The sequence below is a fragment of the Diadema antillarum genome, unplaced genomic scaffold (assembly GCF_040938485.1).
Source record: "Diadema antillarum isolate AM-2024a unplaced genomic scaffold, OU_Dant_1.0 seq00000243_RagTag, whole genome shotgun sequence".
NCBI classification, from domain to species: domain Eukaryota; kingdom Metazoa; phylum Echinodermata; class Echinoidea; order Diadematoida; family Diadematidae; genus Diadema; species Diadema antillarum.
In genome coordinates, this window is record NW_027271287.1 from 1,644,613 (window position 1) to 1,666,287 (window position 21,675).

The 21,675-nt window shown below is 36.8% G+C and overlaps 1 protein-coding gene and 1 long non-coding RNA gene across 2 annotated transcripts; both read right to left on the reverse strand.

Moving 5' to 3' along the window:
• Positions 1 to 7,014: 7,014 nt before the first annotated feature.
• Positions 7,015 to 8,600, reverse strand: LOC139729496 (uncharacterized). Its single transcript, XM_071640422.1, has one exon. It carries the CDS (start codon positions 8,521 to 8,523, stop codon positions 7,201 to 7,203), a length of 1,323 nt encoding a protein of 440 aa, XP_071496523.1. The 5' UTR covers positions 8,524 to 8,600; the 3' UTR covers positions 7,015 to 7,200.
• A 6,232-nt stretch (positions 8,601 to 14,832) lies between these two features.
• LOC139729473 (uncharacterized) lies at positions 14,833 to 17,858 on the reverse strand. The gene is made up of 3 exons (XR_011710872.1): positions 17,744 to 17,858; positions 15,342 to 15,439; positions 14,833 to 14,887 (listed from the first exon to the last, which is right to left on the reverse strand). It is a non-coding gene; the product is annotated as an uncharacterized lncRNA (long non-coding RNA).
• Between the last annotated feature and the right edge of the window lie 3,817 nt (positions 17,859 to 21,675).

Below are 21,675 nucleotides of genomic sequence, written 5' to 3' on the forward strand. Positions count from 1 at the left end.
AGCTTAGAATAGACTCAATGGTCCTACATGTATTACTATATTGTTGAATATTTTCATCTCGCAACAAAACAAATGTAAACATGTTGTGTCACGCACACAAAACACACACACACACACACAGAGGTGAGCCAGATGAGGTATATAACCTACATTAAATATATATTTTATAATAGTGTGTGTGTGTGTGTGTGTGTGTGAATTTGTGTGCCATGATTAGTTGCTAGCTGTGTCTAGTTCTGCAGATTTGATATTGTTAGTGTGATGTAAATGGTTGTATTCATGTCTGGCTATTTGTTTATTTTTTCATAATGATAATAATAACAGTAACTACATGTACCAGCCCTCAGGTATACCTTTTAGTGCTAATGCATGGCACTTCATGGAAAAAAAATGCAGGTACAAATGTAAGAGAGCAGGGAAGAAAATAACAACCTAACAGGCAAGCAAAAAAAGAAAATGGAACACAATTCTCCTGGTAACTTAAAGTTATGTGTAATACATGTACATGTGAGAGGTGTGTGATGTGTGTTTGTGTTCTATTTGTTTTATCTGAATCAGTATGCACTCCCAGAGATTTCTGCATAGATGGTGACTGACCCAAAAACATGAAGACAATTATTTCAATGTTCATGTACCACCAGTCTTTCATTACTTAAAAGTTTATTTCTATAACCTGTACAAGAATGTGAAGTATTCCAAAAGTGTAACAGACAAAGATTGCACCACATTTAATAGGACTGAATACACAGAAATCCCGTAGGCCCTGGAAATGTTAATACACCTTATAGTACAAAATGTGGCTAACATGGAACTGTTTTGTACACACATAACAGAAATAGGTAGAGGGAATAAGAGTTACAAGAATGCATTAATAATGAAAAGAGCAATTCTAGCAATAATTTACTTTTAGTATACTTTTAGTATACTGTTAGTGAAGATGAAACCAATCTTTCAAAACATGTTAAAATTCCACTACATACATTGTAGGCATCACATAATCATAAACTGTATATCAATGTAAAACATCTTGTACTACATTTGACTATTTCTCTAAACTCTGCAGTATCAGTAATTACAGCCTAAAATCTACACCAAGTGTTGGTTATCTAACGTGATGTTCCCTAAAACAGAAGCTATATTGAAAGACATGAAGACTCATCAGCACAATTTCATACCAACACTTCAAATAGTGCATGATATTAAGGCTTTGATAAATTTGATTCAGCAGCATTATCATTATTATCTACGCATTGAGGACAACTTCCTACTTTTGTACACGTATGTCTCACACACACTTACAAAACAAACTATAGTGTACCACAATGCATAACCATATACAGTGTATTTGTGGGAAATAAGAAACTGTGAAGCATGGCTCTGCCTTGGATGTGTTTGTGTACAATTTGCAGAATGCCAACAAAAATAAAATTCTTCCAAGAACCTAACAGAGGTAGCAATGATTCCTCATCATCATGATTTGTTTTAAGTGACCAAGACAAATTGCCTACATTAAAACAATGATGTCTTTGATGGCTTTTGGGACAAAATATGTACATTCTGCTCAAAAGGAGTGACTTATTTGCTCCACAAAATAAGTCAGGGGTTGTTCTACGCTTTGCACTTTCCTTACTGGAGCTCATTTAATGTTTGACTGTTATAAAAAAAAAGACCCTGAAAAGTTAACTCCTTTCATTTCATTGCATAACATTTACCAATATTAAGATCCCATTTTGGTCTAAATAGCATAATTACCATGTACACTTTGCTGTACAATACTGTCAAAAGTGCCATGAATGTGCTCCTACTGTACATGTGTAAAATTATTTTTGGAGTCAGTATTTAATACTATATTATTTCAAATTTAAATATGACACATACATATGATCAACACAGAAATATGATAACACAAAAATGCCTGTTTGTGGGAAATTTGGATACTGGAGTACACCAGTACCAAGACATACATATACAATGAATACACACTCAAATATCATAAATTTGTTTTACAACCTCACATTGACAGACAATGCTGATTACAAGTTGTAATTTCCCTCCTTCAAGCAAGGCATGCTAAATACATTGTCACAATGAAAAACTCTTTATGCTAATTAAAGTACATATCAACAAAGAAGACGTGGGGAGCATTTCATGAAGCATTTTCTTCGACAAATTTGTCGGACCAATTTGCTCTCGGTCATTCAGATACAAGGATTTCAGTAGCATGTAACAGTTTGTCAGAAAAATATCTGACGAAAACTCTTCATGAAATGCCCCTCAGAAGCCAACCAAGAAATCTATGCATTAATAAAATAATAATAATAATGATAGAAAGCCTTCTATGAGAACTCACACGAATCAAAATACAAGCGGACACAGCGGGTTTCCATTTGGCTGGGCCTGAGAAAATGTCAAAATACATGGGAACCTTGTTAAAACAAGCTGCTAGAGACCACTGAAATTTCTTCACTATAAATGTATAGATATCTTGTCATATCACAGATAGAAGAAAATAAAAGAGGAACGGGACCTGCACAATAACTAGTTATATGTGGTATCTCGGTATATCCTCCGTCATTACAATGAGGTTTTACTGTAGAAGTTTCATACTCAGACTACTATAATTATATGCAGAGCTCTGTATTGTAGAACTTGGCCATATTAACATGGCTCACAAGACCAAGGAGTACTCCCAGTGTATTGACAATATCACAGTTTACATCATGAGTATGAGTGTTAGGCTATGCAAGAGTATTCATTACCTGCACCAAGGAAGGAGGAGGTTAAGTGATCATCTGCATTGGTTTGTCTGTTTACAAAATAACTCAAAAAGTTGTGTACTGACATGAATGAAACTAGCAGGAAAAGTCAATTATGACAAAAGGAACAGATGATTCAATTTTGGAAGTGATCCGGGAATTTGTATGGATTTTAAAGGATTTTTTATCTTTTTTCAGAGAGGGTCAATGAACTTGGGAGTTCAAGCTGCGAGTATTAGAGGTTTGCACGTACAACTGTACACACGCTCTAAAGTGCTTGCCCTGCTTGGGCGAGGTGCCGTGTAGCTGGAAGTTGATGACCTGAACAAAAGGCTTCTATATTTTAGGAAATTTGATGATTTTCAGCATGTGTGTATAATGATAGGTGGAAATGAACTGCTTAGCAGAGGTAAGAGTGCTTTTCTAGTTTTTAGAGTACATGTATTTTTTCTAATGCAGATATGAGGAATATCTATTAAAGAGCTTCTTGGACAATTATATGTATACTTCATGTGCATGTATCAATGTTTCTCTCCCAGCCCACAAGGAACAACAATGATACGTAAATGTAGCGCAGTGTGCTAGTGTACAATGTACATAATATTCTTTAAACATTAACTCATAGAAAACAAACAACAAGAATACAGTACATTGTATACAATGGATGAAAGTAACATAATTACAACAAAAACCCTGATTTACAACAAACACCAGAGACAGAAAAAAAAGAATGTTACAGATTGCAAAGCATACAGCGACTGTATCTACCTTCATCTTTTGATGATACTTTACTCTACAATGGTGTGGTCTCAACTCTTATACACTGTACAAGTGACTCTCATTATAACAAAGTCTTTGAGACTGGCAATTTTCCTTTTTTATATTGCAATTCCTTCATAGTCGAACAAATAATGAATATAAAGATACATAATTACACTGGGAGCTGAATTTTTACTTGATATCATATATACCATATTTTACTTTAATTTTCTTATAACCATGTTTGTCGTAATGAGAGTGCACTGTATTCTCACAAGGCCACTTCATAATATGTGACTGTGCATCACAAAACAAACAAAAAGTTGCATGCAGTGATTTTATGTGAGGACTGATAATAGGTGAAATGGGTCAACCTAACCAATCTTGAGTTTTTCATGTTTTCTGCAAGAGCAAGCTACAGCATGCTACTGCTTTGAAAGTTAGCATAAATCATGGACAGAATGTGTTGATAAAGCATGCTTAATTTCATCTTAATTCCTGATAATCTCTTCATTGTTATTGTTCCAGTGGTTAACATCCTGTTTTGTTTTGTTTTGTTGTTGTTGGGGTTTTTTTTTTGTCCCACTCATCCACAGCTAGGGTGGCTTGGTAAAGATTAAGTGCTTGAATAGACCCTTTACTTCACAGCCTCTTTTCTCAGTTCACACTTTTCCAGAGGGTGGGCTTTCTTTTCACTATTTAGATTGGTTAGGAGAGTCCATTTGAATGGAGTTATCCTGCTCTCTCAGAATCTGACTTAACTAAAAATCCATGTATGGCGACTCTTTGTTGGTTTTGTGATGCAGGGTCACATACAGAAACATGGGTGAGCACTGCACCTAAACATAAACACCTGTACGTTCAATTACAATCCAGAAAAAAAAAATAGAGAGAATGACAGTATCTGTAGTGCAACTCATATGACTTGCATCTATATCTCTTTAACTATCAAGTATTGGAATGTCATTTGTACTTCACAGGCTCTTCAAAGCAGGGTCAACTCCGCCTAAAGGACAAGTTCGCCTTCATACACGTATGTGGATTGAATGAATGCAGCAATATAAGTGTAACACATCAGTGAAAGTTTGAGGAAAATTGGACAATCTGTTCAAAAGTTATACATTTTCAAAGTTTCTGTGCAGTCACTGCTGGATGAGAAGACTACTGCAGTTGATGATGTCACATGCATAGAACGATAAAGGAAAATATAAAGAGAATTCCACAAACTTTCATTTTGTGAAAAAAGTACACATTCCCTCAACTTGTAACTGACATATATTTTAAGGGTAATATCACTCCCCTTGCCTTCTGAAAGAGGCATCTCATGTGCTCTTTTATTTTGTGAGAGACATGAAAATACATTGAATTTTCTATACATTTTCTTATCGTTTTACACATATCTTGTATGACATCACAAGCTGAAGTACAATGTAGTCTTCACATCCAGCAACAGCGGAACTGAAACTTCAAAAATTCATGACTTTTGAACGGATTGTCTGAATTTACTCGAATGTTCATGTATTTACGTCACTAAGTGTTCTATTAATATTGCTGCATTCTCTCAATCTGCATGTTTACATGTATGAAGGTGGACTTGTCCTTTAAGTCAAAGGTCAAGTACATGTATTTTGAAGTCAAAAGTATTTTCTCCAATTATGAAAGATATGACCTAATGCAAAGTTGACTGTTCGGCCAATATGACTCCTGATAACTGATTTTTTGTTCTGATAGGCATGTGAAAATAAACAAACAAACAAAAAAAGGCTAATGATACAGTTGGACATTAGACATAATTAAATGCATAATGTGCAGATCAATCATATTAAGTTCAGAAATATACATATGTAAGCTCCAAAGATAATGCCAGCACCTATGCTAAACAAACTCATTGCCATTCATTTTCCTTATTCAGAGCCTTTTTATAGAGCATAAAGATGGGAATCTGCCATTCACTATTTGTAACAATCAGAATGTGTTTTTTTCTTGTAATATGTGACCTATGTACTGCATACATTGTACGCTGTTATTTTCGCGTACAGATATTGACAAGGTCATAGACATATTTACGAATCGACGCCGACCTTTACGTTAATGCTCTATTAACAAAGCGTATGGGGACATTTTTGCGTGTTGTTAAATTCAAGGTCTAACTGTGATTCGCAAAATTCGCGAAAATTAAACCCTTGCGAAAATAACAGCTTATGCAGTATTCAAACAGTACGTATTCAGCAGTTTGCATGAGCTAGAAATTAGGCAGTGTATTAACATCATACACCAGGCCATTAGCTATTGCTGTTTCCAGGGTCAAGTACATTGTACAGTAGATCCATTCACCAGTTATGATATCCACACAAATCTCACCACCCTATACATGAAGAGCAGGTGGTATACAGTAGGGGGCTGAAGCTTGTTCACCATGCACCAGAGAAAGTTTGAAGGGCCTCCCATCTCAGCTGCAGTTTAAAACCCTACTCAGCTGATTTCCATCATGAATTACACAATGTAAAACTCATGAATCACTGAAGCACACTTTGTGATTTTTTTTTCTTTACGAACGAGTGTTAGAGGGAAGAATGGCTGTAAAGTAAGGCAGAACAGATAAGACAGGTGGGAAAATGATTATCAAAAACACAGATATTCAGGGAAAATATGTAAATCCAAGAGACAAGAATGTGAGGCAAACGAATGGAAAGCCTTCACTGCACAATTTGTCTTCATTCTTCCCTCCTACAGTACAGTAAAAGGGATTCACAACCCTTTATATTTCAACTATACATAATCTTTGTTGATCATGTACACATAAAACAGTTTATAGTACCTATATTTATCCTTAAAAATGCCTGTGTGTATATATATTTACAATAGATGCTCATGATGAAATCCACGTTAAACACTTTACAATGGAATTAAATAGAAATGCAGTATCACACAGAATGCTTAAGGCCAGATATGAATGGAGTGCATAATACAATAAAAACACAATAATTGTGTGTATAGTACAGAGAGCAAATTCCAATATGCTTAAAATGTTACATTCAATACAAAAATATGTGTAATCCGTAATTCCATCACAGAAGTTGTAGAAGTCACCCTCTCATTTCAGATAATTGTTGATTTTATCATCACTGCTTGTGTTGTCACTTTTGATGACTTAATAGCTTTGGCTATTTCAAATTGTATAGCGGGGGGGGGGGGGGGGGGGGGGGGAGGTAGGTGGCCCCTTATTTGGCTTTCTTTTTATTCCGTAAAAACAGGAATAACGTAAATCTGACATCACATCTTGTAAAACCCAAACCCACACATAAAAGTCATTATCAAAATAATGCCATTTTCAGACACACTGGCCATGAAAATGTGCTATGTCCCAGCATTCCCATGATTTTACACATATAGGGTGGAAAGATGGGCGCAAGCTGTTTAAGAAAAAAGTCATGAAATTTCAGCAAAAAATAATGCATTTTAAAATTATCACAAAAATGCCTAGAATGGGCTTATTAAGTGCCCCCACCTCTGCTACACAGGTTTAAATCTATTGAGCAGTTAGTTTCTTATCATTTATCCCATTAGCACAACTACACTACATGTACAACAACTTTGTAAGTGTGTATGTTTCAAATGTGTCAGCTGCACTGAGTACCCCGTTGGATTGCAGTCAAATTTTTTCTTTCACTGGTCATCTCACACTCTAGCCTTTCATTTCTATTGTTGGCGCTACTACGGCGTTAGCGGCATAATGCTTCTTCATGTGTTTCTTGACTGTCGTGCCGCGACTGTACACTTTGTGGCAGATGTGGCACTTGTAGGGCTTTTCCCCCGTGTGAATTCTCTTGTGGCTCTTCAGGCTGCCGCTCTGAGTGAACGTCTTCTGACAAATGTTGCACTGGTAGGGCCGTTCTCCCGTGTGCTTCCTCATGTGGATCTTGACGTGGCTGCTGTGACTGAACGTCTCGTGGCATATGTCGCACTTGTACGGCTTCTCCCCCGTGTGGACTCTCATGTGCGCCTTGAGGTTGTCCTTCCTGTGAAACTCCTTCTCGCACACGTGACACTTGAACGACTTCGCCCCAATGTGGATCAGCATGTGGCGGCGGAGATCCTGGATGTTCCTGAAAACCATGTTGCAAATCTTGCACTCAAACTGATTTTCCCCGTGGCAGTTCTGCATGTGGGCTCTCAGGCTGTCTCGCTCATCGAACTCCTCCAAACAGATATTACATGTCTGTTTCCCTTCATTATGCGTCGCAATGTGACTTTCAAGCTGGTCACTCTGACAAAAGAAAGTGTGACAGATTGCACACTCAAACGGTTTTTCACCGGTGTGCGTTTTGCTGTGTTTAATGAGAGTACTCTTTGCTGAGAACTCCCTATGACACACCTGGCACTGAAATGGCTTCTCTCCCGTGTGGGTCCTCATATGGGACTGCAAATTACTTGGTGAGCTGAAACTCTTTTGGCACAGCTCACACTGGGACATTTTCTCTCCTGTGTGTGTTCGGATGTGCCTCAGCAACCAGCTCCGTTGACCAAACCTCTTATCGCAGATTGGGCATTCAAAATTCTTTTCCCCTGTGTGATTGCGCATGTGAGAGTGCAGGTTGCTGGACCGGCCGAAGGTCTTGCCACACACTTTACACGCAAAGGGTTTTTCACCAGTGTGTGTTCTGATGTGTCTCTTAAGGCAACCACTTTGGGCAAACGATTTGGGACAAAGGTGACACTGAAATTGCTTCTTTTCACTTTTCTGGTCACTTTGGTCACCATCTAGCAGGCTCTGTGGTATATGATTATGATTGGCAACACTGGTATGCTGCTCCTCAGGGTCAATACTAGGTAGTAAGGGGATACACCCTGCATAAATGCTATTGGCAGAAGCAACTAGAAGGAGGCCCTCTTGAGTTTCCTCCTTCCCGCTGGATACCAGCTCCTCCTCCGTTGGCTCACTCTCACTAACATCTTCATCGGTCACTGTCATCTCACCATCTGTCAAGCAGTTGTCTTCTGCATTCATCTGCCTGGATTCGATTGACGTGAAGCAGACGCTGCATAGCACCAGCTCAAAGTCATGGAGCTTGGAGTGGAATATTGTCCTGCGGTGGCTTTTGTCATCAAACATTTTGTGGCACACCTCACAGCTATCTAATTCCTCCTCACAAGAGTCCTCCGTTGTAATCGGACCCAGGTTTATGCCATCTTGCCTATCACAAGATTCTGTCCCCATTTCACTGGTTATGTGCTTGGTGTTGGTTTGTTGTTCCTGGGATGAGCTTTGACCCTGATCTTCAATGGCTGTATCTGAATAAGAAATCGTAAAAATAAAATTTTTAATTTTGGAAAAATTTCACATGGCTGACATTTTTTTAGTAGGAAAACAAAACAAGTGCCTATGTCTTCAGATCTGAGTCGCAATAGCCACGGTTGCTCTATGCAAAACCACACATATTTTGCTTTGTGTAGTTTGGGCAAGTGACTGCAAGCTTCTCAAGAATTTAAGAGCTAAACTAAGAGCAATTTCACATCACTTACTATGTCTGTAGTGTGATGGCATGCTTACATTGTACTTTTCTGGAAGATCTTGGGAGCAGTCTATGCAGTTTCATGACATATGACCATGGTCACAGAAAGTAATTTGTAGTACATGTATAATACTTTCACAAGAAGACTAAAAAACAAAAAGAAAGATTTCTGAAACTGTCTTGCTAACCATGAGATGAACAATAGTGTAAAAAACAAAAAGACAGTTTTTTTATATTATCACAGAAAACTTGTAATTTCACTACAATTGTTCACATATTTTTTGGCCAGTAGCAATATTTGGGTAAAATGTCACATATCACAGACAGTGTCTTTTATTACATGTTACTGTAACAGCACAACCTCATCAAGCAATTGAGTTGAAGTCATGTGAAAGGTTTGACATTGCATTATGCTTTTACAATAAAGATTTGAATGTGAACATGACAGAGTAAGAATGGGCTTACGTTTCTATGAAAAATGAGTGACTTCAAAAGCAGAGTTCTTAAAAAGAAAAGAAAAACCACAAACAAACACACAATGTATTGACAAGTTACAGGGTACAAAGAAAAAAAAAATCTTGTCACCAAACCTATCAATCTTATCCTTACGCCCCCCCCCCCCAAAAAAAAAATCTAAATCTAAAGAAAACAAATGAAAGAAGTACCCTAAATGTACTGAGCATGGTAAAGAGATCCTGATAGATATACCTTGTAAGCCTTGCTAAGAGTTAACAGATACCCTTTGGTAAACGTACAATGTATAAAGCAAAAATCCAGTCATCCTACTGTAGGTTTATGTGGGAGAGGGTCAAACATATTATACACCTCACAAAACTTTTACCATCTATCATCTACTATGTACTCAATAAACATAGAGCATAAACTCGTTTTTGCTCACAAACTTTGACGGGAAAATATGGGGAAAATCAAACGTTTCAATGTTTGGGGGAAATCAAGCAAGAACAGCTGGCAAACAGACACAAAATCATTTAATCTTATTTCATGGAAGGTGGATTACTCAACTGAATAATAAAAAAAAAATAGAAATTAATATTGCTGACCTCCTAACCTTTCAGGCTTCCCTGAAAACTGAGCTGTGTGCAATATTTTATGGGTTTTATGATGCAAGTTGCATGATCATTTCTTACCAGGGTGATATGTTAATTGAAAATGGCATCAAAGGATTTTGAGTCTAGAAATGCACTTGTAATGCAGCTTCTCTTACCATTTTCACTCCAGTCTCTGGGTTCAATTTTCACTACATGTGCAATGAAAACCTCTGCAGTGGTTTCGGTGCTACAACTTGGTACCTCCATGTTGACTGGACTTCCTTGTTTGGTCACTGCAGATCCCCTGCCCATTTAACTGCCTATAGTGCAAAAGGTGGACACAAATATATTTTTACGTCATACATTATGACTATACGCTGTATGTAATTTGGGGATAAAAGGTTAATTCAACACTAAATTCATTTTACAGCACAGAAATTAAACAGTTACACCCAATGTATACTGCATTTATCTACACTGTACAGGATGTAGCATGGCACATTTTGCAGGGATGATAGTCATTACTTGATTCAAAGTCACTCAAATTTCAATCACAGACTATGACATAAAACTGACCAAAAATCCATCTATTAACCTATTGAGGATGGACTGACTTTGCTTCAACAGTCATTTCCCATGTAGACTAGTCGGGACTCATCTTCAACAGGTTATCAAGAGTCATGAACAGTCTTGTAAGTTGTACACAACTTGTTTCATTTCTTCTTTACCTTGAAAGGAGCCCTTTGGTCTACATACCTACCATAAATAATCTAAACACAGTGGTCAGGAAAGTGACAGAATTTAATCAGCAAGCAATTGTGGTCACTATCATAGAAGAAGAGGAAAGCCATTATTTTGGTAATTTGAAAGGCAGGCCAGCATGTCAGGTACAAATGAGGTCGCATGCCTCTCTACATCTGGTTGTACAGAAAGAAAGGAGAAAAAAAAAGACAGCCCATGGGACAGAATCACCAGATTCAAGATATAGATTCTGCCACCGATTCTTTAAATTCATAAGAACCTCGGCCTGATCGGCCCCACTTTGATTCCATCATCATGGCATGCGCATGCTCAACCATGATATGATCATGCATAATTACAGTGTATGGTACAGAATGTCTACCCTCATATCGTCGGCGTTTTCACGAACCGACGCTATTTCGTTTTTGAGCGAAAATGCAATTCTGAGAAAATCGCGTTTAAAGATCTCACAAGTTTTAGACAACGTTTTCAATGACTTTTCCTGTCTTGTGTGTGAAAATTTTGACAGGGTGATGAGAGTGGAAGTTGTTCTTCCTATCCATAGTGTAATTTTAGTGTGAATCCAAAAAATTTAGGATATTTCTGTCTTCAAACTCACTGCGTCGGTTCGTAAATCCATCGTTTCTTGCTCGCACCATAGGTTATGTACTTAAGCGCGAGTCTCACGAACCGACGTAAGTTGTATTACGCCGGTTCGTGAGACCCGCGCTGTAGGGCCTGCACAATAGGTAACGTGCAATACGCGTGTAATTTACGAACCGTCGCTATTTCATTTTCGTATGTGTTCACATACAAATACTATTAGGGCTATACCTGCTTATCAACAATAACCTTATTAATTGAAATTAATTGTCATGTAATGATTGTTGATTTCATTTTCGTATGTGTTTACATACAAATACTATTAGGGCTATACCTGCTTATCAACAATAACCTTATTAATTGAAATTAATTGTCATGTAATGATTGTTGTGATGATTACAATACATTTAGTGATAATTAAGATGATAATACAAGCCAGTTTCTCTTAATTGTTCTAAAAAGCATGTTGTCATTGTTTTCATCTTCATTTAGTATTGTTATTAGAGCTGTCGTTGATCGTTCCAAAGATTTCTTTGCCCCCCCCCCCCCCTTTTTGTGGATATATTATTTAACACTTTTGCATGTGGACATCTATCATTTGGTATTACATGTACTCGGTATACTGTGATTCATATTTTTTACTTTTTACTGTTTTTTTTTAAACTTTTTTAACTTTCTTTTTTATTTTTTCACATTATTTTAAATTCAAATTCAGTTCACTTCTTTCATAATAATTATGAATGTTTGTTCTAAGATGAAGGATACCGCTAAAAATTGGGGAAAAGACGTGCCAGTCAGTAATAATTACTTGCATTTACTCATCTTTCATACTCATGCACTCTGTTATTTGTGACTTTTACTTTGTCACAATTTTTATCGGTGTCATTATTGTCATTTGGCTCGCATGCGAATTCACTCACAATTCCTCATTTTCCATCTTTCTCTATCCTGCTCAACAGATTCTATGATAGCTGCACTTGATATGAAAACATAAAACTCATCCTGCATGCACTCTTCGAAACTGATAAACTCCTAAAAATACAAAAATATCAACACTATCAGAATTTCAAGCTTCATTCTAAATATATGATAATGGTCATGTTTTATTATGCCTTTTGCAGCAATATATTGAAGAGGTACATTATGTAATCGAAGAAACATAGGTACTCAATAAAATCAAATTTGAATTATTCAGAGATGAGTAATGACAATGGGAAGGATAACAATTGTGGAAGAGCTCCATAAATCAATAAATATCTAATGGCAAATGGAGATGGAATCAAGATTCAAGAATATGTGTAATTCAAGTTCATTATTATATCAGTTCTTGTGTGTTCACAAAAAGAGGAACACAGTTCGAACATGCACACCAAATCTTACATCGTACATTTACATCTATAGAGTGCGGACGGAACATATACAAGAGAAAGAATAACATTCTCAAATTAACATATCAAGCATAACTATGTATATGAACACACAAAGATGTTGCTGCATATGCATGAAGCTTGAGAGTGCTGCAACACCCATATGCTCAGATAAAAACTTGATGTATATCATACAAAAGAGAAGATGTACTGCATGTACATGTAGTTACACTATTCACAGGACAGTAGAGAAAAAGCAAGAGAGAGAGAGAAGGAAATGGGTGTCTAAAATAGGTCGATGTAAGGAGTGCCAAGCCAATTAAGTCTCTAATAGAAGTCATACATATACATAAGGAAACAAATTAATCACAACATAAATGATCGTGCTCCTGTTAACCAATAATTAGCATCTAAAAATGTGTGTAGAAAGCCCATAATATCAGCCTTTCACCCCGTAGGCTTGTTACATATGAGAAAAGAGAAATTTTGGCCGACCCCCCCCCCCCCCCCTGTGAATCCTTAATCCATCAGTACTATAAACACATTCTGAGAATGTGTCTTAGCACATGTACACTGTACTAGCAAATTCACAAGAGGGGTGGGGAAATTCGGCCATAATGTGTGTGGCTAAAATAATTAAAAAGAAAGGTCATCAGCAAAACTACGGGGTGGATGCAGATGAATTTTCATGTGATGACTAAAAAAGTATGCAGCTAAAGGAAAAAAAAAAAGGACGGTGGAGAGTGGCCAAGGCTAATTTGACTCCCCTCCCCCCCCCCCCCACCAAAAAACAAACAAGCAAACAAACACCACTGTTTTACAGCACCTTTAAAGGACTCTGAATTTTTTGTTTTTTAAAAACAAACGTCTCGAAGTAAAGAATTCCATATTGTAGGCGAAATGTAGACCGATACAGTGTATAAAGTGTCCATCCCAAGCTATTAAAGAAAAAAAAAACAGATTATGAATATCATTTAAAGTAAGAATTTCAGTGTGTTAATCATCTTTAGTTGAGTTGCAAATGACATGTACATATTTAATAAGAGCAGTAAACTTGGAAGCGCTCCCAAGCCCTTCTATATTTAATTATTCATGTGTAAAGGTAGTGCCAGGGCACTCCGGTGGTCTAGTGGTTATGACGCTGGTCTAGTAATCCAGAGATCGTGGGTTCGAATCCTGCTTGGGCTGCCTGTGATTTTTTTTTTCACAGCAGCCTACAAACTGCACACTGTAGTTGCGTGCGTTACTACGGATGGAGACAAATTAATAATCTATTATTTTAATATACAATGTTTGACATCCTTTTTGCAATCACTTTCTTTAATTGTAAATTTAGAGACATAATGAATTATTATTAAAAGAAATCATATTTCTGTATTTTGTTGTGAGTTTGCATGGGAACATACACGTATCATAATTTACAGTTTTAGTTAAATAAAGAACATCTTATAACAGAACTGTCTAGTGATGGTTGAATAATTATGTCAATTTGTTATAAGTCCTATCAGTTACATGGAGTGCATGTTCCCATGTTTATAAGAATCATACGTGACACATTCAGAGTGGGTTGAAGACAACAAAATAATAAATAAAAGAATAAAGGAGAATAGAACTTAATCTGATTACAGCATCATCTAATATTGCCAATGTGCACTTAGAAATCTATCAAGATTTATCACAAGGTTATGATTACCACACAAAACCTTCAAGATTTATTATCATGAAATACATGCCAATGAACACTTAAAAAAATCTAACATTCCATATCCACATGAAGCTTTCCTTGACATAAATGTCTCTCTGTAGTGTTATTAAAGTGTAGCAAAATTGTAATTACGACATCACAGAATGGAATGCATTGTTTTCACCTTCAATCTTAAAATCTCCTTTCATGTTTCCACTTTACAATCACATTTCACTGTAGATATACCGTCCTTATGTTGTCGCCCTTCATCCCAATTTCTCCCTTCTATCCTATCTGTAGATTGTCCTCTTTCCTAAGCCATTGTATTCACATTCCTTGATGATTAGCATGATGCTGTACTTTTTTTTCTTCTCTGAAACAGTCCAGCTCTTCGCTACTGCATGGCATCAGTCATCTGAAAGAAAAGACAGCAATTACGAACTTTCGATTAAAATCAAACATCATGATACAAGATACAACTTTCATTCTGAGAAAAAGAAATCAGCCAACTAAACTGTAGTTGTAATTATTTTGCTCTATTTATATTAAACATAAAACAAAATGGCATACAGGATCAAAGAATGTCAAAAAAATACTGCTGTTCGTCTTTGATGCATATTGAAATTGTCTCGCCTTTTACATACAGTTGTATTTTAATGATGCAAAATCTTGTGTCTAGCACTTAGTAAGTCTCATGTAGAAATTAAATTATTATTCACATGAATAAATCTACATGTCCTTGTAAACAAGGCATTGCTTTGAAAAAAGCTGAATATATACTAACTGCATTTGGGACACAGTCTACGACAATCAAACTTGGTTATTATCAGAGACTTTAACATCTTAATTAGACCTAGACTCTACATTACCATTGTATTCACATCCGTTGATGATGTACACGACCTTGTACTTTTCCTTTTCTTTTCTGAGACAGTCCAGTTCTTCGCTACTACATGGCACCAGTCATCTGAAAGAAAAGAAAGAAATTAAGAACTTTTGATTAAAATCAAACATAATGGTACAAGATACAACTTTAATTTTGAGAAGAAAAAAAAAATCAGCCAACAAAACTGAAGTTGAAATTATTTTGCTCTATTTATATTAAACATAAAACAAAATGGTAGGCCTATGCAGGATCAAAGAATGTCAAAAAATGCTGCTGTTCGTCTTTGATGCATATTCAAATTGTCTCGTCATTTACACATTTTACTGATGCAAGATATTATGTTTAGCACTTAGTAAGCCTCATGTAGAAATTGAATTATCATTCACATGAATATAAATCTACATGTACTTGTAAACAAGGCATTGCATTGAAATAGCTGAATATTACTACATGTACCTGCATTTGGGAAACAGTCTATGACAATCAAACCTGTTTCTTATCAGAGACTGTAACATCTTAATTAGACCTAGACTCTACATTATCATTCAGCTTTTAAAGGTATTAACCATTCACCTATAAAACACTGGCATTGTCATGTGCATCATATTTCTTTGATACTGCACATATTTTCATGAAGTCTGTGCAAGAATGCAAATGAAAACACGTCTGCTGTTTGGTATTTATGAAAAAAAAAATCACTAACCCGGAAGTCCTTGGCCTTAGGAATAACACGTGGCGAGTTACTAGGAATTGACGTTAAAATAGAATAAGAATAGATCTACTAAATAGGCCTTTGCCTCATGAATGTCTGGTCTAATTATAGACTAAGTGAAGTCTAGACCTTTCACTTTTAAGTTACACAGAATTTATATTACTTAGATCTAGACTACATCTAGATCTAGACATCTAATACTATTAGATCTTGGCAACTTTTGTCTTTGTGACACGAAATTAACACGTCACGGATGATATTGCGGCGATATCCAACAGGATGACAGTACCACTATTACTGAATCAGTAAGTTGACATAGATAACTAACATCAACTTGTTAACGTACATTAGAGATGGCACCATATACAATAACCGGTGACACTGACACTGACAGATCTAACGACTACGTTTAGACTAACGTTGAAGAGTTAGACTCGCCATCTCAGTAAGTCGGCCAAAGACAAAGTCAATACAGGGCTAAGTCAGTGTTACTGTTATGTTAGGCCTAACAAACGTTAACGGTTACTCGGTTAGGTTAGGTTTACCAGGACTCAAGAGTCCTGGTTAAATCAGTCGAGGGACATTTCTTAGAAGTCCTTCGATTCCAAGAATAAAAAGGGTGAAAGAACAAAGGGAAAAAAGGAAAGAAGAAAGGACAACAGATTATGTATGGCTGCTGTGGAAATCGACAGCGCTACTGTATCACTATCAATCACGCGTAAATATGTAAACGCCATTTGGTTGGGCCGCATTCACAAGTTTTAGGGAAAAAAAGCCCCACCGCTGTGCTTCAAAGGTACTCCACTCGAACTAACGTTAGACATAATGTCACACATCTACACACAGTACGGTACTAGGGCTGAATTCACAAGTATACTATAACACTGCACTGTACAGGAAAGCCACCTAACCTGTAGAGTACTCGTAGTGTTTAGGTAGTATCACTAGACCACATACTGTCAGTGTCATAGATGACATCTACACCAACGCTGCACACTGGCACTGGTCCGACGGTCCCTGACCAGGAAAAATCACTGTTGGACACTGACCAGTAACTTTTTCAGGAATGGACCAGTAAAAATTGGGGGGAAAAATGGATGGACTCTACCTACTATTACCACTAGTCTAGATGTAGATCTAGAGGTAGACTATAGACTCTGTGTTAATTTGACTTGGTCTTAGACTTCAGCTGATCTTAGTTTTAGTAACTGGTATTACAAGTAAAGTCTTAACTTAGACTTAATAGCTAGACTTGAAAGTTAAAGTCTAACATGTCTACCTTTATTCTTTACTCTTCCTTTGAGTTTTACTTTAAGACTTTTTACTTTTTTTTTTAGTTTAGTAGGCCTACTTTGTCAATCTCATGATTTCATTTTCAACTCAAGTCAAGACTTAGCCATGAGTGTCTTCGAGACTTTGACATCTTGCATGTCTTGCACACAGACGTTACGACTACAGTACTCAGTAGTCTCAGAAGTAACGACATAAGTTGAAAAGAAACTATAAATAATATGATTTGGGATGTAATTTGAAATTGGATGGCGTTTACAGACTAGGCTTCATAAGCATCACGCGATTGAATACATGGGACTACACTCTACCGCAATTGATGGTTATGGTAGTCCAACTAAAACTGTTATTTTGAGCATGATTTTAATAGGATTATAGCTTACCATTCACTTCACTCGTGGACAGTGGGCTGGCTTAGGCCGTCATTCATCTTTCAGAAGGTTTGGTTCTCACTCTGAGATCTGGATTAGGGCCAAAACCTAATTCTAGGCCAGTAAGTTGAAGAAAGCTCAAAATAATGCAACCGCGACGGTTCGTAAAACCCGCATTGCTCTTCACCCTAGCAATTCGGGTTTCACGAACCGGCGTATCTTTCCTACGTCGGTTCGTGAAACCCCTTTTTCTCAATTTCTCGATATTTCGGGTACCGTCGTCTTTTTCTTTCTTTGATAAAATTAAGAATAATTAATTTTGTGATCTAAAATTTGGGGATTTGGTAGAGTTTAGAAAGCACTTTCATTTGGTACCAATATCTCGATTTTGAAAATTTTGACCAAAATCGAAATAGCGTCGGTTCGTGAAAACACCGACGATATATGCAAAGCAGGGGTCTATCATGTACATGTAACAAATGATGTATCTAGCTTCTAGATACACACTGTAGGGAGTTTACTAGATTTATGATTATCTACTTTTTATAGGGACCTACATCAGTAAATGTACCTCGTTATATCGACAAGCCCTGTGTCCGGCCCTATTTTTAGGGTTCTCTGGAAATCACCATCTACAAGTACGTTTGTACAAGTTACATCCCAATTGCCATATGAACAAAAACTGCTATAAATACCCATTCATCCCAAGAACTACAACGTAGTATCACAGACTAGAACACACCGACAGTCACCGGCATCACAAACAAAGACTCCTTCAAGACAAAGCAGCAATCCTTCAGTACATCCAGCAAGAGCAAAGGCACAAAGCAACTAAATTTTAGTACTACTATCAATTGTCTAGATTCCAAACTTCTCTCTCTGCGCAATAAACACCAGCGCACTCCCATCCGGTTGGCCCCTAGCCCCGGAGACCGCGCCGCCAACACGCTGCACTGCACGTTGGGGCTGGTCGCAGTTAGTTGGCCCCTAGCCCTACTAAGGGGTGTTGGACAGTATCCAAGAAGAAGAAGCTGTAATGTAGTGTAGTGTAGTGTAGTGTAGTGTAGACGCCTGTAAATTTACTATAAAAAAGAATTATTGTAATTAGCAACTACTCTAACTCAGTTAGGATCTAGAAATGATCAGATCGATGCAAATCGATGACAATGTGCTTTAATAAATTACATTGTAAGACAGGTTCCCTCCTTTACAAATATGTAAGTTAAGGACAAAACAGACTGAACAACTACGGGAAAGAATTACCATCTGTATATGACCCTGAAGGATACTAACAGATGTCTTGAAGTTGAATCCTCTCTCTCCACATCCACACACACACCTTGCCATAGTCACGGCATAGAACCACTCGTAATTCTACTAATTGAAAGATTGATTCAAATGACTACCATTCTGCATTGTACCAATCGATCGATGAACAGGCCCGGACCTACTACTAGGCTATAGCATCGATTGATTAAAGTATTAAGTAAAGAAAGTAAAACCAGTGTACAAAGATTGACAAATCAAATGAAAATGGACATTTAATTTGGAGAGCAAAAGCTGACCTGTTCCAAAACATTAATTGCATATCCGTATAAATTTACGCAACAGACATCAACTAACAATAAAATGAACAGACCGGACTATGAGAATGCCTTGCGCGGCGCCTTCGGATAGACGGATACATGTTGTATTTCACCCAAAGTGCAGTGCCAGTGTGAAGCTACGACGCGGCGCGCCACAAGTTTAGTGGCGTAATTATACCCATCCAATTTATGTTTAATTTTCACCTCTGCTAAAAACTTGGTTGGCGGCGATCATGCCATCTCATGAAAAAACCTCAGTCACATTTCAAACCACTGTGATCTACAAATCATTAAAACTCCAAACTTGCCTGTCTTTCGATCGTAGCAGCATATCAGCAGCAGGTGGTGTTACGATGTATCAAACCGTCTCGCTCCGCCGCAGAGCACCTCACTTATACCACCTAGCACTGCACATACTCACAACAACTTGCCTTGATCTTCGAGCTTCTCGGCTATCACCTATACAAGTACTAGTTGTACATAGGCTGTTATTTTCGCGTACATATATTTTCGCGAATGACAGGAGTCACAGACATTCTCGCAAGATGTTGTTTTCGCGAATTGACACCGACATTCTTATCCTAAAATGCGCTACAGTGCAATGCAAGGCGACATTTTCAAGTGATCCAACTGTGATTCGCGAAATTCGCGAAAATAGCAGCTCATGATACAATACTGTAAATCATTGCTGAAAACACTAACTGACAGTGTTGGGGTTTCTTTCTCTCTGCTAAGGGAATATTTTTTTTTAGATGACAATAAACTTGAATTTGAACTCAAAAGCCCCGAATTTGTACAAATCTTCTCTAGATCCAGAAGTATAAGGGTTAAATTGAATTCCGGACCTGTTAAGGTACTCTAGTATGGAACTATATAACAGGCCTATACGACAAGAAAGAGTGATAAGAATTAAAATGAAAATCCGATCGCAATCAGGAAAAGAAATTGTGAAGTTTCGTTCATTTTCGAGAAAAAAAAAGAATTGTTAAACGGTCAATATGAACAAACGAGTTGGTAATGCCTCCGCGCCTCACAACTTGCTATTAGAGTTTTATCAAACTAATAGGCCCTTCATTTTTTTACAAAATCTTGAAATTTCCATTTTACTTCAATTTTTTATGCAGTTATGAACTAGTCTCAATCCTGATAATTCATTTCCTACCGATCATATTTTGAAAATAGGCCTCAGCAGCAGGAATAAGATTATGGTTTACTGCCGATTTTATTAGCTGATTTTTGTTTTCCACGATCAACGGGAAACTGAGAGGTGTCATCATCACTTATTTGCATTCCCCTTATCAAAGAGGAAATCCATCCCCAAATAACATATAAACTCAAAAAGAAAAATTCCTTCCACAATGTTCCAACCAGGGAATGACAAAAATCGGATAACAAATAAGAAAGAGTATACTTATTATGACATTTTGAATTTTTTTCTGAAAATATTCCTTGACCAGTCCTTATGATTATTCAAAATGAGTTGATTATGTCATACCATGACAATTTTTCATGATTGTATCATTATGGAATTAGGAAAAAATAATATTTTTATCTAATACATGTGAAAGCAAAGGCCTATTCCCATACCAAAAAAAAAAAAAAGAGAAGATATCAGAGTTAAAATTTGTTCCTTTTTATTTTCGGTTGGTTTTAAGGCAAGTTTTACATTTACACAACTGAAATAAGAGATGTTTATCATTTGTGTAAGGCGATTGAAGAAATTCTGAGAGCGTGACATCATTAACTTGCTGATTGAAGTTTGTTCTGAAAAGTTTTTGAAATATCAGAATGAGATAACTTCCTTATTTCTAATCCCATTTTAAGTTTCACACTGTTCTGCAGAATTTTTCCCCGTTTCTTACTATATTATCATGTTATAGTATCACATCTGTGCATGCGTGTGTACATGTATATCCAAAACTCAAGTCATGAATTCTTGAGTGGTTCACAATCTACAAGCATCAGCACTGACAAGCACCGTGGACCTCTCAGTTCTCTCTTTTTTTTTCTCCTCAAAATATAACTGTAACCCCCCATGGCACGTGCACATTTCATTTCTATTAGTTTGTTGACTATCGTTTATCCTTCGCGCTTTACTGTGGATGCTTATCGATGGATTTTCTGATTTGCCTTGTGTTGTGTTTCTTGTTGGAAGAAATATGAGAATGAAATTAATGAATTGAATTTAATTGAATGCCTTTGTTTCTCCAATATTATGTTTGCATACGAAGGGTTCGTTTGCAAAAACCGATAAGTCCATTTTTGAAGATTTTGAAGTACGATCTCTGTCATAAATTACAAAATGATACCTTTTAAATTATATATTAGCCATTACATATAAAGGTATATTTTTGAAGT

Bases quoted from the DNA above. Each gene is read 5' to 3' on its own strand.
- LOC139729496 (XM_071640422.1), bottom strand. From the start codon at position 8,523: ATGAATGCAGAAGACAACTGCTTGACAGATGGTGAGATGACAGTGACC.